The 18,735-nt window shown below is 37.9% G+C and overlaps 1 protein-coding gene across 1 annotated transcript in view; it reads right to left on the reverse strand.

The window, feature by feature from the left end:
- macrod2 (mono-ADP ribosylhydrolase 2) overlaps window positions 1–14,449 on the reverse strand; it is a 424,084-nt gene extending 409,635 nt beyond the window's left edge. Inside the window, exons 1-3 of the mRNA XM_076891831.1 lie at window positions 14,228–14,449; window positions 7,165–7,266; window positions 4,221–4,334 (exon numbers count right to left, since the gene is read on the reverse strand). Of these exons, the coding sequence (XP_076747946.1) occupies window positions 4,221–4,334; window positions 7,165–7,266; window positions 14,228–14,264 (253 nt within the window). The 5' untranslated portion in view covers window positions 14,265–14,449. The remainder of the gene's footprint in view (window positions 1–4,220; window positions 4,335–7,164; window positions 7,267–14,227) is intronic.
- Window positions 14,450–18,735: the final 4,286 nt, after the last annotated feature.

Consider the following 18,735-nt stretch of genomic DNA (forward strand, 5'->3'; position numbering starts at 1 on the left):
AGGAGATTGGGAAGAAAGAAAATACAAGCATATTCAAAAATAAGTCTAAAGAGCTTTGCTAGTTGTTAGTTATAAATCTTGAAAACACACATAAACAAGATGACAACAAAAAAATTGTATGGCTTCCAGTCACACCACATTTTGCTTTGCAAAAAAAATACAAATAAATTATATTTTATATATATATATATATATATATATATATATATATATATATATATATATATATATATATATATATATATATATATATATATATATATATATATAGCGAGAGAGAGAGAGATAAAACCAGACTAGGGTTTGCTAAAATGCATGTTGTCAAGCCACAACACTTCTTAGGAAATATGTTCTTTGGACAGCTGTGGGCAGATGAAAGAAATGTTCACACAAGAAGAAAGAGAAACATTATGAACAAAAAAATCCCAATGAAATACACGGAGGAGGCCCAGTTATGTGATGCAGTTGGTTTCCAGAGTCAGGCACAAAGTGCTTTGAATCAGGGCAGCATAAAACTAGAGGACTAACAAAGCATCCTGGGATAAGAACATGAAAAACTCTAACAGAAAGTGAAGCAACATCGATGATATCATCCAGACAGGAGGACTGCATGGTACAGTGACGTAATTATATCCAATCATGCTTTGTGGCACTACTGAGCATGCCCAATTGATCTAACTTTTTATTTAAAAGGCAATAAAAAACAACCGATGTTCGAAAGCACAAGGTGCTTCCCGTCACAGAGACTGCCTAAATGGCTCATTAGGAACAGTGACTAAACCTTCAGCCTTGATTGAGATCTATGGGAACGATCAAATTATATCAAAACATTTGATACTTGTGATCATTTCAATATATAGGGAGAAACAGAGTAAAGGTCTTCCTCAGTTAAATAGAGGATGCCTGACTCTAAACACTTTCATCTGTTTCACTTTATTTTAGAAAACTGTGTGATTTTTATTTTTAACTGGTATGTCTGCATCTGTACCCATTCCTATCATTTTCATTATGTTTTCCGAGAGGACTGCAAGAAGCATGAGTGTGGTCTAACATCACTTTTACAGCAGGGTCATTCTATACTCTGGGCTAAGTCTCAACATCTGCTGGGACAAGATGCTGCAGCCTGACTCACCGTGTCATGTTATAGCCGCTCTGCCCTCTAACCCTGCACTTAACTGACACCACCTCCCACAGGTTCGCACACGGGTGACAGTTTAAGCGCCTCCTGTGCAACCTCCAGCTAAACAGAATTAGAGAAGAATTAAAAACTCAATGAGCCCAATAATTAAATTTTAATGGAGCACATAAAGCAACTTGACACCCTCTTAAAGCTATAGGCAGAAGCCATAACAGGTAACGGCAAGCTGGACATTTCTTATTTTATAAGCCGCATACTGCTGCTGTCGAGACAAAATCTTGTTGAAAAGTCTTTTCCCTAAGAAATGGATGAAAATGGAACATAATTAAAACAAATGTGTCAGCTTTAACAAGCTGATCGCTGCAATGAACCGCACCTGGAGAACACATTGCTAATGCAGTTTTAAAGTAATAGTTAAGGTATGCCATAATAAATAATGAGCTGTGTCTTCCATATCACATCACAGCCCAGCACAACAGGATATTAAACTGCCAAATAAATGAACCAAAGGACATAATTAGTAGCCTAAATAAATATGGGGTCACAAAGATGTATTCCTTCACACCAACCTCCACATATACCTACAATTTGCACTCGTAATATCTCAATTTATAAATCACGTTGGACCGTAGTGAGAAAAAGTCATTCGGACTGTTTATTAAGCTTGTGAGTAATACTTTCAAAAACTCCCACAATTCACACACAGCAGTCTGCTGGTGCCAAGCCCAAGTGAAAAACAGCATGAGAAAATGGAAGTACTGCAGGCCAGAGATTGGAACCATTGAATAGATGAAAGGCAAGAAGTTGAACAAGCTATCCAAAAGATCTTATCAGTGCATGTTGCTCAACATCCACAATGCCTGCTCAGAACTGTGTTAGTCACAAAAAATTTGGGCAAGATCCACACGACCAAGAGCATGTGCAGCCTAATCAACTAAATCGTTTGCCAGCAATATTTATATAGCACAATGTCATCCTGTAAAATGTTTTGTTACCAGTGACAAAAACATTGGCACTGGAACTTTCCATTTACATTAAAATTCCCATTCATAACAAACTACTGTGCAAAACTGCCCCACACTATAAACAAAACTGGACAGTAAAGTCCATCACTGTGTTCTTATCAGTGCTACCACCTGTACAAAGACGAGTGGCTTGACAGTATGAATGGAGGTACAGAGGGCCAAATGCTGAGACCTAAAAAATTATAAAAGGCTTCAGCAATTCATTTGACCTTTCGAGCACCTCTGACAGCCTGCTAACCAGAATCAATTGCCTCCTAGCCAGCATGTTGCTCAATCACAGCCTGGATGTCTGGCTGCATTAGCTGATGAAGTAAACAACCTTCCTCTGCTGCAATAGCATTAAACAGTGTAAAACAAAAACCTGCAACGTTGCATCCTGAACCTTATTTTCTCTTCTCGTGTGCCCTAAGCATCCAGCCACAAAGCACTGCTCATTTTATCCATAACCTAAATACTTCATTTTGAGGCCACAGACTTACATGTAACAAATTTAAACAGTAAAATTAGGTAAAATTGCAAAGAGAAGTTTCCTGACTTTCATACGAGTATGTGATATACAGTATGTTTATAGCATTATACTCAAAAAATATGTATGCAAAAATGCAGATTTTAAATAATTTGTTTACATGTCAATTTTACATGTTTTTTGTTTTACATGTTAAATTTAATGGCATCTGTTCAAATGAAACATACTTTCACTTTACAGCAGGCACGTTTTCCTTAATGATTAATAATTTAAACAAACGCACCTTTATTTTTTTAATATTTTGGCGGCATTTTATGCAACGTTATTGTGGCATGTTCATGAGGACAAGGAATCATTTTTGAGTGCAACAATTCATTATCTATATCAAAGTATGTATACAGAACAGAGATACTAGTTGTACAGATAAGTACCTCAATAAGCTTTCATTAATGTAAAAGAATAATCATTGTTTTTATCTTTTAGTAAAAGTTCAAAGTAACAAACTTTAATGTTGTGGTCATTTTCCTCACAATAGTATCAAACATAGTGTTGAATATTAATATTTTTCATATATTGTATCAAAATTAGTTGATTCTGTCACAACACCAAAGTAAATAACATGCAACAATAAAACTAGTGGAAGAATCTATTTGACCTCTATAATAATGCATGTGATACATTGTAGGTCAACATGCTGATGAACAGACACAACAGCCATGAGATTAAGGTTCATGTCAGTTGTACTCTTTTTACATAATGCTGACACCATGCCAACCTCATCAGCATGGCTTTTTACATAATACATTAAGTTCATTAGCCTCATCCGATGGAGCAGTCTGTTTTTCACATCTATTAATCTTGCATAAATTATAGGGCACTAATTTCACACAAGGTGAACACTGCCTAGTAGACTCTAATGAGAATATGAATGTATTTGCAAACACTTTGTGAGAAAAGAAAAGTTGTGAAACAACAGAAATCCAATATATACTATATTAATATTCTGCTCCTGCACAGTTATTGAGGTACCACAACTTTAAGCTGAAACATTCTCCTCTGGATCAGCTGTAGCAACAGGTAAAGCAATTCTTCCACACTTATAACTCTGTGTGTAGGTTGTGAACAGAATGCAGAATATTATATAACAGTGATGCAATAATGAGAAAAAACACACACTTCTGCTAACCTTTCTTCATCCTGGTTTTTCACTCACTTTGAAAGATGTTTATGTTGTTTCCCCCAACAGCAGCACTGAATAATCACTGACAGATCTGTGTCGCATCACTGACAAACCAGATAAACCTCACCAAAAGCAGCTGGTCGTGAACCCTTGTCTGTCACTTTCACGAGAAAGGCCATGAGCTGCAATTATAGTCTCAACAGCACTGTATTTTAACTTTCGGACAGTCAGATCAGCGAGAGCAGATGTGTACTTTAACATTTGTCTCAGTCATGCTGACCACTGTGTAATGCCATAACAACCAGTATTTCCCAAGTCTTAACAGCAGAGGGCAGCCAAGGACAACTTAACAGCCTTCAGGCATCAAACACCATCCACCTGTTCTAAAAGGTCAGAGAACAGAGTGCCTACCAGCATTGACTATGGCATCCACCTCCAAGACAGTAATATCTCCTTTGTAAAGAGATACTTTATCACTCAGCCCTCCTCCGCCTGTCACCTCCTTCCCATCTTCTTGGTCATCACCTGAAATAAGAAAACAAAGACTGTAAGGATCACTTTGTCAATGATTCCAGTGTCCTATACATCAATACTCACATTTTTATTCTATTTGTAGAAGCTGTCTAAAAATACTTGTGTGATGCAGTGTGTAGTATTGATTTTTGTTGTGAACCAGTTAAGTACAGTGGACAAGCAAGACAAGTTCACTTATAACCATTCCACAGTGTCTATTAATAGTAAAAATCAACAGCTTTCTTTGATGCAGAGTTTTTTGTCATAATCAATTTAAAAGCCTGTGTTGGTTTTTATTAGCAATGAGTTTTGCTTCTTGCTTCACATACAGCATACACAGTCACATACTGAATGACAGGTCGATTTATAATATTAACATATTAAGCCTTCCATTAACTCTTATCTTCAACTTTAAAATGACTTTTTTTTTACATAACAAATGGCTTATTTTTTTAAATGTGCATATTTAAAGGTAGCTTCATACGTTAAGAAAATATAATTCAGCTTTCTGAATCTAAATGAGTTCTGCTTATTATTTCTGACACTATTACAGGGTAATCACGCTGTTTCACAATTAAAAAATTATTTTTCATAATCTTTCACTTGCTTCTCTATTTTACATCATATTTTGATATGTTTTGTGAATTGTAATGTTAATTAAATACACTAATTCCAACTTTAAATCAATACAATTCCTGTCCAAGTAACTGAATATAGGAAAATACACTTCACTGGACAATTTTTAAGGGAAACCTGTTTAACTGTTTGTTAATGTAACTATCTTATTAGCCACTCAGAAACTAGATAAAATTCCCCATGTAGAGATGGTTGAGACAACCTGCTAAAGTTAAAACTGAGCATCAGGATGGGAAAGACTCTGAACAGAATCTTACAAAAACCCTAGACAAATTTTTAAGCAGCAGCAGAAGACCACACCGGTTGCCACTTCTGTCAGCTAAGAACAGGGAATTAAGCCAAAAGAGCTGGTTAAACATGTGATGATCACCCACTAAACTGCATTTGATTAGCAGTCGCTGGCTGATCCTTACTCTCTCAATTGCTATGGAAGCAATAAAGGTGTGCTACAATGCATTTCCATTTTGGCATCCTTCTTACTCACAGCTGTAACCCCACCATTTCACTTTACCTTTTTGGCCAGATGAAGAAACTAGGGCTGCTCGATTATGGCAAAAATGATAATCACGATTATTTTCACTGAAATTGAGATCACGATTATTTGACGATATTTATTTAACCCTTTAAGACCTACTATAGAACCAAGTCCACCAGAGCTTATATTATTTTTTTACATGCTGTAGTGCCATTTGTGGGAGCATTTCAAGTTGCTATACATCAATACAACTGTTATAGCCCATATTTTAATAATATGTATGCATTAAGTACATAGTAATTACATAAATTGCAAAAAAGTGCAATAAACTACAAAAAAAATTGAAAATCGCTTTTGTTTTGTTTACATATATTTCTACTTGGAGAAATTTAAGAGGTTTATCCCTCAAAACTTTAAATACAATAAAGTTGCAAAAAATAGTTTACAACAACAGGAAATTTATTTTGAGTGTCTTCATAGTTTTATTTTGGAGATACAGCAATTTTTATATACTGCAGGAAAAACAAAAAACAATCCTATGATGCAAATTTGCAAAGAAAACAGCATGTGCATCATTTCACTGTGGGAAGTGTTACGAACAGCTGATAGGAACGGCAAAGCGTGTTTCTGGAATATTATGTTTTTGTTCCTGCAAGCGCTTTTTATGCAGTTTTTGCAAAGCTATATGTGGAACGAAACCGTGACCGAGGACAAGCTGATGGCATCAGATGTAAGTACAACTCCTCCGGTTTCATATGCAAAACAAATTATTGCGCTAGCTTACACGGTTCAGGTTCTACAGGGATTTAACAATAGTTACGCAAAACGGAGCGTGCTGCTCTGACCGGCTTTAAAGGGTTAACAATGACTTTAAAAAAATAATATAAAATAGTGTGCAACACCACTGAAGTTTTTTTTTTAAACTCTCTTTTCAACCAACGGCAGTCACTCTCCAAATAACTTCTGCTTAGCTTTCCGAGCTTCCCTCGGGTCCTCTTAATCAGCGGTCTCCACCCTTTTTTGCGCCACGGACCGGTTTATGCCCGACAATATTTTCACGGACCGGCCTTTAAGGTGTCGCGGATAAATGAGGGAGGGGCTAATAATCGGCTCAGTCATTTTTAATGATCGTTGAAAGCCCAGATCGTAATCGTGATTAAAATTCGATTAATTGAGCAGCCCTAGAAGAAACCATTCACACCCTTTTAGCAACAATTTTTTTTAAAGGAAAGGGGTCTGTGACATCACTATTTTGCAACAAGTTCTTGCAAAACGTTGTCTTTCTGCCTCTGCTCTGTTCAGCAAGTGACAGAGCACCAAAGTTTCAGCTATCAATAAAGAGCAGTAGTCCACAGTTTGAGATAAAAGACTAAGTAACATACTGTTGTTTACAAATGTCTCTTTCAATTGATTAATGTTCATGTAGCACAGCCATTGTCTAGGGTTAATTTTGTTACAGCTATATAATCCAACACCAGTTTCTCATTTAGGTTTTGAAATGGGCAACAAATAAAAAAGATAGATAATACATATATTTTAGATAAGTGAAATTATGAAAATACATCTGTTCAGCTTAAATTTTTAGCTTAAATTAATTGTACTTATGCTGGCGCAGCTTTTCTGACAAACAGCACTCCTGGTTTCTGATTGACCTGTAAAAAATACCACAATGTGTACGACTACACACTTAGAAACACTTCAGCATCCCAAATGGCACACTCCGTCACTTACATCTGTTTTTCTCTCTCCAGGTTAGTATCTTGTCCAGAGAAATGAAATCTTGACGACGATACTCCTTGCGCCTGTCATCCAAACTTAGATGGAGCAGTCTCTCTGTGAAGACAAGTTGCATACACGTGACAGAAAATAAAAACAGTTTTACTAAAAAAAAAAACTGATAAAAACAGGCCAAAAATGTAGTCCTTGCACAAATAGGTGCTGTACTGATTTATGTTAAAAATCACAAACATCCTTCCTTCACTTTAACTTAATATAGTTTTTTTTCTTCTCTTAACCAAAGTCATAGAAAAGTGCTCTTGCTTTACTGAAGGCCCCCACCCATATCAGTAATAGTTTCAGGCCTTGATGCGAATGTGGAACTTCCCCTCCACAAGTTAGTTGGACCTGTCATGAGACAGACCCTTCATCAGTAGCATTGTGATGGAGGTTGTTTAGCCATCGCTTATGGCTTTAAACTGGCAGCTGTGGACACCACACGCCTGTCAGACAAGCATTATTTTAGTGCAGGCTTCGTGCATGAATCCAAGCTTTTAGTCCTCCCTGTTCAAAGCTCTGTGTTGCTTTTTCTCTGCACAAACTCCTATACGACTTACAGGTCATTGAAAATACAGTCAAGGTGTATAAATATTTGAAAAGTTAAACAATTTTTGTAATTTTGCCTCTGTACTCAACCACAGTGAACTTTCAATTGAACTGAACTTAATATATTGCCCCAGAACCCGATGATCTTCTAGAGAAAACCCGAAAAATCAGACAGTCCTCTGTGAGCAAGCACTTCATAGTGATAGTGGTAAGGAAGAAACCTCTGGCAGAAGCAGGCTCAAAGAGGGCTAGCCTTCTGCTGTGACCCGTTAGCGGTGAGGGGAGGAAGAAAGGAGTAGAGGGAGAAAAGAAAGTGAAAGTAAAAGGAACTAAAAATGGAAAAAATGTTCAGTGCAAGAGGGAGAAATACGGTGTCTCTTTATCGCCCCTGTTAGTACTCTAATGCAGTGTTCTGGAGCAACTTTTCAGAGTGTTTTTAGAGTGACCTGATAATAATCAAGTACAACAGATCAGTCTCATAGTAATAAATCTCATCTGGCTATATTGATAAATAAAGCTGGAGATCATCTACAAAGCAAAATGATTTACATAAACAATATGGAATCTGTCAGATAGATACGACTCAAACAACTGCAACTCATTTTCTTTATACCAACAGTGGCTGCAAGTTCAAACAAACCATTCCTCTGCAGGGGATCAACAACCTGTTTTACAACTACTCATTCAAGAATTTTTCAAAATAAAATGAAAGGTATAAATCCTGCCTGAGCCAAGTAGCAACTCATGTGGTTTAATTACAACCACCTTAAAAGCCTGTGATATGTAGCCTGTTAATAAAGATAAATTGATCGTATTAAAAAAACAATGGTTAAACTTCTTTGAACAGTGTTGTTGGAATGGGGTACATTAGACCCATCAATAGTCTTGTAGGAACTGAGTCTAATCGACCCTATTCCTGCAAGACTGTTGATGGTTTGGAGCTAGTAAACACATGAAGTTATACTTTAAAGATCAATATGAGAGAAAGAGCCTAAATATATATCAGCATTTATTAAAGTTGCTTTTCTTCATGTTAGCTCTGTGGGTCAACTCGGAATATCTTTTTCCTGTAATGGTTATCATTTTCTTTGTAAAGAAAATACATTAATGAAATCAATAGAAACTCTGAAAAAGAGCAAGAAACAAAAAGGAAAACAGTTTTTTTGTGTTTTTCACTTTCAAATGAATTAGAACTTTTCTAGATCTTTGCACTTTGGCTTATCAGCTGCTTGATTAAACTAAGCTAGCGTGAAAGATTGCTCCTCCTCCTGTGCTTCTGACAGTTAGTATGACTTAAGCGTGCTGATTAATTTAAACTAACATATTTATCCTGCTGCATCCGGGCTTCTGTAGGGGAAATAAATCAATAATGTTGATCAATTAATTAATAAATCATTTACTAACAGAGATTTAGAAGAGAAAAGCTTAATGTTCAACAGTCTACATTTAATTAATTTACTCCTTGATGTGGTCGAGAGAGTTATATTAATGATTTTTTTGTGAATTTTTATATTTACATTATTTTTTGCTGATTTTTGGTTTGTTCTTTGTTGGTCTCACAGGAAATTTATACAATTTAGATTTCTAGAATTGCAACCTGCTCCATCCAAAGTGAGATGAAGTCACCTCTTCTAATAACACCAGAAGTTTTCCAGTTATCTATAAAGTTTAAATTAAATTATACGTTTTAAATCAGGCAAGCAAAATGTGATCAAAGTTCAGATTTCAGCTTTAATATGAAGGGTTTAACACAATTTTTTTGCATTAAATCTTTAGGAAATACAACAGTTTTTTTACACAATCCCCCCATTTTTAGAGACTCAAAATTAACTGGACCAACTAACATCATTTTAAGCAGAAGGATTGTTTTTAATACCTGAATGAAAATCCTTTGCAGCCAGTGAGTGAAATACAGAACCCATCAATAAATACTAACTATATCTACACTGTCCTGCCCTTTGTCTGTCAAGAAACTATTTCAAAGAACTTACTTCTTAAAATCTCACTACATTTAAACTCATACTAGGCGCTATCTAATCAATGTACAGGAAATCTCAGTGCTTTGTGCTGCTTATGTGTTTGTTTTTAAAACAACCTACATTATAATTGTCTAATATCAAATAACTTCTGCTGCTTTTCTGCTCTGACTGCAACAGAGCCTTTGCTTGCTACTGGTTGACAGCATTGAGCTGTTGTGCAAAAGCAAAAGCAAATCATCCTAATTATGTGCTACTGTGAAATCATTGCCAGATAAGTAGCCTAGTTTACACTGTGTACTTTGAAATCACCTCTGTAACAGATCAAATAAAATGCATGTCATATCAACCTTGTATTGTTTCTTTTTAAATGGCACTATGGGTTATGAGACTGTTGCACAAATAAAAGCCTACATATTCAGGGAAAAAGAGATGACTATGTTCTGGTCAGAAATGTAAGCTTCTTTGGATCATCGTTACACAGAATATCACAGGAGGTCAGGCTTACATTGAAGGCCTTGCAGCAATAGGGGATATCTGTTGTATCCCTGATGTATTCTCTCTCCCTCTTGCCCACTGCTGTTACTCCTAAAATAGCTATTATTCTACATGGATGAATAAAAAGGCAGTTCTGGAGTTGAACACAGAAAGGCTCTCTGGACTACAGTGAAGCACTTTGTTGCTGTCCTTTGCAGAATCCCAAAGATTGGGTTAGAGGTCATGAGATTATTTCACATAGTATCATATCAATCAAACGGCCTGAATAGTTTTCTAAACTCCTGGCTGAAAGGGCAAGTCACCTGTGCTGCACACATATAGCATATATCACAAGTACCGTAATTGTCGGGCTAAAAGCCGCTACTTTTTGCACAAGCTTTGAACCCTGCAGCTTTTAGTCAGGTGCGGCTTTTCTATGGATTGTTTTGTTTGTTCCGCTGTTGTACGGCACTACGTTGCCTGGCAGAAGGGCATGTGATCAGACACACAGTATCGGGGTTCAAGAGTGGTGGTCACATGTCCATCCGCCAGGCAACATAGTGCCACACAAGTAGAGTGAAAAACAAACTTCAAAGTAGCGCTACGCGTTCAGCGGGAGGCGTGGATGACGAGCGGCGATAAACTTGCAAAAAGCAAGTTATGCTCAACTCCACCGGTGGAATCTGACAGCGTGGAAAAGTGTGAAAACATCCATGATCACCAACGGATTTCGAAGGGCTGGACTGCTGCATGATGGAGAGGAGGACACCGCCACGGCCCTTCTGAGGGTGTTCGACTCCGACACTGACAACGAGGATTTCTTTGGTTTTGAAAGTGACAACGAAGGAGAGAAGCTGAGAGTGGATGACGAAGCCATCCTGAGCCTGTTCGTATCCGACACTGGAGAAGAGGACTTTGGTGGTTTTAGTGCGCAGGAAGATGGTGGTGAATGACTGACTTTTCTTCTTGTTAAAGCCATGTCACTGCACCTGAGCCGAATCTATTTTTCTGGTGTGCTGTAGGTTATTGTTATGTACTACATTTGTTACTCATTTATGAAGCACAGCACATGTTTCGTAATATGTACCCTTAACTTGTTTTTCAAAATATTAATAAAAGGGCTGTGTCTCCAAACAGCCATCTCTTTCCTGACAATTCGCTTTGTGCATATTCTCTTACATATGATAAGTCAACATTGAAACACCTGCGGCTTTTAGTCAGGTGCAGCTAATGTATGTACAAAACAGGATTTTCCCCTGATTTTAGCTTGTGCGGCTAATATTCAGGTGCGCTTTGTAGTCCGGGAAGTACGGTAGATCAATGAGTTTTGGGCAATTTCTCTAATTTTGCCTCCAGTGGTTTTAAAAGGTGTGATTGAAAACTTTCAACTTTGTTGAAGGTGTTTAACAAAAAACCTTTAACATATTTCATTTTTATGCATATGGCCTCATTTTCAGAGGTTCAAAACTGATGGGACAAACTGACATAATTTGAAATATAATGACTGGTTTAAATACTTCAAGACAATCACCATAACTAGATACTGTGTTTCCTTCCTTGCGCTTCACTAACTGAAAAGCTTGCTCTACTGAGTTGAGACCAGGTGACTGGCTTGGCAGTTGTAGAATATTTGCCTTGAAAAGCTCTTCCATGGCTTTTTCAGTATGCTTTGGTTCATTTTGCACACTGAAGTGCTGTCCGATCAGCCCTGCGGCATTTAGCTGAACCTAAGCGGAGAGTATAGCCCACTACGCTTCAGAATTCATCCCTCTGTTTCTATCAGCCGTCACATCATCAACACTAGGCCCATTAGGCAAATGGCAACCACACATGCCCGTGACATAACATTGCCTCGTTTATGTTCAATGGATAATGTTTTATGCTTTGGATCAGGGTTAGGGTTATGCATTTGGAGCAGATCCTTTCATTCTCCAGACTTTTCTCTTCCAATCAATCAGAGCTGTGCAGGCTCTTTTAGATATTTGCTGCCAAACTCTTCATGAGTGTAACCAGTGGTAATGATACACCAACCTCCTTGAAAGTGTTTTTGCTAGATGCTGTGAAGCGTTTTTCTTAACTAAGAGAAGAATTCATCTACTTAGTCTTCTGTGGTCTCGCAGACCTTTTGGTATGGCTGAGCTAGTGTTTTCATTCTTTTTGATTGATCTGGCCACTCAAAAAGTTTTTACTGTCTCTCTGATAGGTTTATTTTTTGGGTTTTCAGCCTAATGATGGCCTCCCTCACTCCCGCTGACATCACTTTGGACATCACATTTAGAGTTCCAGTGAAAAGTTACCATATTCAAGTTCAGCATTTGGAATAATCTCCAGATCTTTTATCTGGAATAATAAGCAAACTGACTTCATCTAACCATGAAACATTTTGTCAGCCAGTTGTCCAATTACTTTTGAGCCATTGGAAACAGTATTTCCTCAATAGTTAATGCAAAAAATTATGCAAAGCCCCTTGAATTAAAGTTCAAAGTGTGAATTTTAAATTCATATTGACTGTTTGATTTAAATTCCAGTGTCGTGGCGTACAGAGGCAAAACTACAAAAACTGGCATTATCCAAGTACCTGCAGCCTGAACAGCATATGCTGTCTTTTTATTCATGAATATTCTCGGTTATGTTTCTATATGTTGTTCATTCTTTTTCATAAATCTTCCTAGTTTTACTACAGTCAGAATTCTGGTAAATGTGGCAAATCAGATTTTCAACCGCTTCAGAAATAAGGCTGATCTTTCCAGAGAAACTAAAAGTGTCAAAATGAGGGAAATTATTTCATCTTTGGTGTTATTACATAGCGGGATTTCCCAAAGCCTAGAGACTCGCCCAAGTCAAGGAGCATTTTAAGAAATAAGAATGTTAATATCCTTAAGTTTAAAGGGTTTTTCTTTCTTTCATGTTTTGACTTACCATGATCTCCTATTAAAGGGATTTGACGTAGATTAACAATAGTACTTACATTGATATTCATTCTGTGGTGCTTCCTGCTCAAACTGGAAGCATTTATAGAAACATCCTTTAGACACAGACTGAACCATAAAACAAATGCATAATTCAAATTGACAACCAAAATAATGCAAAACAAAAAACAAAAACATCGTTTCATTTACTGAATGAGCTAGATCAGATAAGGAAATTTGCCCCCATTGTGACATTATGTAGCACTGCTTCTCTCTATAAGCATGTCATAGCAGGGAAAATACATGTGCAATCGACATGCATAATTGTGGCTGCAGTCTAGTTGCTGTTTGCTCGTTTTTAAGGTGGCAGAAACGCAATGCAACCAGTGACTGCCACACTAACCACAGCTGCTAAGCCAAAAGAAAGAAGTTTACCCCGAAAAAGCTCTGCTGTGAGTTACAAAGCTACAACTCACAAGTAAACTTCACAAAGTGCTGAAGTCTCCCTTACTGCCTCTGCCTCTGTCAGACAACAGGTCTGTCCTGTATGTCAAAGAGAAAAGTTTCACAATAACCTGCTATCGTTGTATGCTTCAAACTGTGGTCGGCTTTAAGAATAAGTGCACGGTTTATATTAATGCACGCTAATTCCTAAGAGAGCTGTATACCTACAAGGGCATTCAGTTGCAGAGAATGCTGTTTGCAACTCAGCGAACTGCTGCTGCTGCTGCTGCATCATACAGGTGGGAGACGGGAACTGTTAGTTGGGGGTGGTGGGGTACTCTGACAGGTACGTGAAGACTCGAGAAAGATCTGTGAGCACCTTAAATGTAAGCTAATAAGCAAGCACTGTGTCGGCAGCGTTGTTGCGAATGTCAAACACACATTACGGCGGCACAAACAGGAGGCGGAACATCATTACAACATCTGTACAGTCCGCCCTGTGGGATTATCAAGCAGTCTAGGAAACAAGTAGGCTACTACTGCAGCACACGGACAAGACGGAAAGAGTGTCTGTCAGTCTTCTGGCGTGGTAAAAATTCACGCCGTCTGCCATGGAGATGATGATAGCCTCATTCCACCTCCCCCCCTTTCCAAAACAAGCCTTACCTTTTTCAGTCTTCCAGTCCTTTTTCTTTTTGCTCATGCTGCCGGAATGATTAGACTTCGAATGGTTGTTTTTTGACTGTGGCAACCCCAGGCTCACAGTGAATAGAGTTCCGAGAGAAAAAAAAAACCTGGAAGCTAAAGTGAAACAGCCTCTGGACGGTTGTCTCACCTGTGAAGCTGTCAAATTTCTATGGACCTCAGTCGGCTCAACCTACCGTGACTGCGCCGTAAAATTTTCTGTGTACTCGTCCTGGGCAAGTGATTGGAGCGCGGGAAAGGGGAAGTAGGCGTGCGATTGGTCCGGCTGATCCGTCAATCACGTAAGGTTCACGCACGGAGAAGGCAGGGTAGGTTGTTTCCGGCGGTTCACCCTCCTGGCGTGTGAGGCGGTAGTCTAGTTACAGCCACACTGCAAAGAGTCCAGTTTACTTTCAGTTACTGCAAGCAAACAGTCCTGCAACTTTGTACCTGAAATATGCATTTGTTTTTATTATTATTAATAATAATTACGGTAGTTCGAAATTAATTTCTGAACACACTCCGGAAACAAACGGAGTAGCCAGTATAATTAAAACATAATAATCAATGAATATGGGCTGTAGGCTGATATAACCTCCTGTCTTTTATATGTAAACAGCTTGTTAAAAACCAAGGAACACTGTAGTTATTACTTTGAGAGTATTATAAAGGGTTGTTGCTTATGAGTAGCAGCCTTTTTGACTTTTTGACTTTTCTAATCATGTTAACTAAACTTCCCTTTGCTAGTATTCTTATGACATGTCATTATCCATGATGGAGCAACTATTTGCAGTGTGTGAGGAAGTAATGTTGCCTCAATGCAATTGTGCAATCTATTTGTAATTCTTAACAGCATTGGGTGATTTTTGTGATAATTTGGCTGTAGTTGTGGCTGATAAAAATGATATTTATACAAATGGACAGAGATGGAAGAGGACTGGAAAGACCAGATCAAACCAGTAAGTGAGGCTGTCATATGTGAGAGACTGGTTCCAGAGACCACCGTCTGTCATCTGTTGTATTAGCCATGGTCTGGTCCAGACCCATCTGCTCCTAAAACCACTGACATTATGCGATAGTGGAAAATTTCTTTCATCCAATCTGAACTATAATCCCTATCCATATTTAAAACAAACAAACATTTTGAGCATCATTTTTGATGAAATGCATCCAGATTAAATGCAGTTCAGTCATTTCAACTGAGGGAAAAATATAAAAGAAAGGGGCAGCATAAATGGACGCCATCACGGTTTACAATTTGCTCATAGTCTATTTTAAACGTGCTCGCCAGCCGCCTCTTAATGCAGTCAAATTAATGATCTTTATCACACTGAGCTGGTGCACCTTTTAGGAAATTAAGACAAAGTAATCAGCTCTCACATCTGGCACAGAACCTCGTAATTTCCTCATAATTTTTTAATTAGTTTCCAATCTCACTGCCTATTACGGATTTACCCAACTGTTGAACACCATCCACACTGGGAATAGCAAACTTAAGTGTTTGCCTCTGACCTGTATTTGAACAAATATTGTATTTGAATAAGGCGGAGATTGCGGGTTTACAGCTGTAATGTTCGGATCAAACCACTGGGTGTCAACCTTGCTACATTTTAGCCAGCGGGACTGATTTTGGACTTTAGAGTAAATATTCAGGTTCAAAAGCTCTTATACACTCTTTAAAACATAGCGTCTGTTTACACGATACCCAATATAATATATCTATTATACTAAAATATAACCAACTATAACATAGGTCTAGTATTCACATTCAAGTACCTATATCCGCATTTTCTTCTTATGTTATCTGTTTGGATCTTATTTTATTGTTCACTGGTCTTCATTTCACTCTTAGAATTGTTGTGTCTGTCATGTTGGAATAACTAACGTTGTTTGTTTCCTTTGAAAATTTGTGACAGCATATTTTTCAAAACAGAGCTCTGGCCTGAGTAGATATTTAATCAGCCAAAGTAGATGAAAGTGTTATTTAATGTTGTTTGCATGGCTTTCTGAGTTTGATTGCGATGATGGTAATGTCTTCTCTTTTTCTAATAGGGTGATGAATTAGAAATCAACAAAAATACCATTGTCTGGACTTTTTTTAAAAAACTGGAATCGATTTAAATTAGTTACATACTGTATGTATTACTTAACTAATGTGTTATAGTTTGCGTAATAGGGAGCAGTAATTCAGACAACCTGTCTGCATGTCTGGTGAGCAGCAGAAAGATAAATGTTGACTGTCTTGGCTACAGCGAGGACATGATTCTGCAAAGAGCAACAAGATAAGTCTTGGCTTGCTGGCCACAGTGAAGAGTTGATTCTTTAGGGCAATCTGTATACTCCCAAAAGAGGAGGATCTATATTTGTAAGTTTGCGTAGGCTATTGTTATTGTCATGGTTACAGCACAAGAAGATTAAGCCGGAGGCTGTACCTACAAGTCACTGGCAAGAACATTGCATCGTCTGATCTGTTTTTGGCTATATATGTCATATCCCACTTATGACAACAGTAAAATAATGCAATTATCTACAGAGAAATGCACAAAATTATACCTGACTTAAAGTGAGCCTAAAGGCTATAGTAATTATAAGTATGCAATTATGTAATTATTGTTTAAATGTGTTCTTATGTCAATGTCCACATACCCTTTGAAGGTTTTTTGTGACTTTTTAATTTGTTTTATCTGAAGGGATCATGTAATCATATCTGTTCTCAGTCAATGCCTAATAATAAAACACATAATTACTTAATACAATAATTAGTGTTTTCACTGTCACAGATCAATCAGTCAGTGTAGACAAAATATTTCAACTTCAGTGGGATCTCCGGCGGAAAACAAGGTTTAAGCCTCTGTGCAGCTGGCCCACTGAAGCTTTTTCTAGATGCCTTCCCTTATCTGGTGTTTTTCCATAAATTTCCATATCTTGCAAGGGACTTTAACAGGGTTACAGGACACAGCTCTGAAAGCCTTAGATAATGTCTTAATGTGTCCCTAGACTACATAAATAATGCATGTATTGGCTTTTTTTTCCTTCTCCATCCTACCTGATCAATCAAGCATTTGTCTGACCATATTAACTATTATGTGTTATGATAGTCTCTGCTCATCTGAAACAAAAAACCTCTATGTACTGTAGGTATATATTTATGTAGGACCTTGATTGTTTAGTCTTAATCTAAGATCTGTTCTGCATGTTGCTGAACCCAGAACTTTAAGAGGAGCCATATGGTCCCTGAACACTTATGGAACCATCTATCCATTTTCTCCTGCTTATCAAGGGCTGGTTCGCGGGGGCAACAGCCTAGCAGAGAAGCTCAGACCTCCATCTCCCCAGCTACTTCCTCTAGCTTGTCTGGGGGAACACCAAGGCGTTCCCAGTTCAGCAGAGAGATTTAGTCTCTCCATCATGTCCTGGGTCTGCCCTGGGGTCTCATCCCAGGCACGTGCCCAGAACACCCCACTCAGGAGGCGCCTAGGAGGGATCCCTGTCAGATGCCCGAACAATCTCAACTGGCTCCTTACTTTGAGGCCCTCCTGGATGGCCAAATTTGTTACCCTATCTCTAAGGAAGAGACCCTTCAGAGAAAGATCATTACCGGCGCTAGTATCTGTGATCTTGTTCTTTTCAGTCACTACCCAGAGCTCGTAACCATTGGGAAGGGGAATGACGTAGATTGACCAGTAAATTGAGAGCTTCACTTTTACACTCAGCACTCTGTTCAGCATGATAGACCAGTACAGCATCCACATCACTGCAGCTGCAGTACCAATCTGTCTCGTGATCTCCCGCTCCCTTCTCCCGTCACTCGTAAATAAGACCCCGAGATACTTAAACTCCTCCACCTTGGGGATCAATTCGTCCCTAACCTGTATTGGGTACTCCATCCTTTTCCGGACTTTTCCTTTTAGGAGGACCATGGCCTCAGATTTGGAGGTGCTGATTCTCATTCGCACCACTTTACACTCAGCTGGGAACTGCAACATTGCAAACTGGAGTCCACTACCTGATGAAGCCAGCAGAACGACATTATCTACAAAAAGCAGAGACAAGATTCTGAGCCTTCCACCACTTGGCTAGAAATTCTGTTCATACAAATTATGAACAGAATCAGTGACAAATATTATATAAATATTTATATATTAACTTTAGACTAGTAAATGTGATAAACTGTCAAAACTTCACATTTTTAGTTTCTTAAGCACATTGCAATGGTGCACCCTTATAGATTTTTTTATCCAAAATTTTATTTATTGGATTATATTTCATCAGCTGAGACTTAAGAGTAATGAAACGATAAACTGTCTCTAAAAGTTTTAAATGTATGTTTGTTTTTGCTACTTTGGTCACCTTTTCAATATGTTTTTCCAATTTTGAATTCTAAAATGAGATCAAGATTTTTTATTTGAATCCAAATCACATCAGTTGCCTCAATGTGCTAGTAGGCTCATAGACCTCTTTTAAGCAGTGAGCCCTGGAGGGAAAGCAAA

This window comes from Maylandia zebra, linkage group LG13 (assembly GCF_041146795.1).
Source record: "Maylandia zebra isolate NMK-2024a linkage group LG13, Mzebra_GT3a, whole genome shotgun sequence".
NCBI lineage: Eukaryota > Metazoa > Chordata > Actinopteri > Cichliformes > Cichlidae > Maylandia > Maylandia zebra.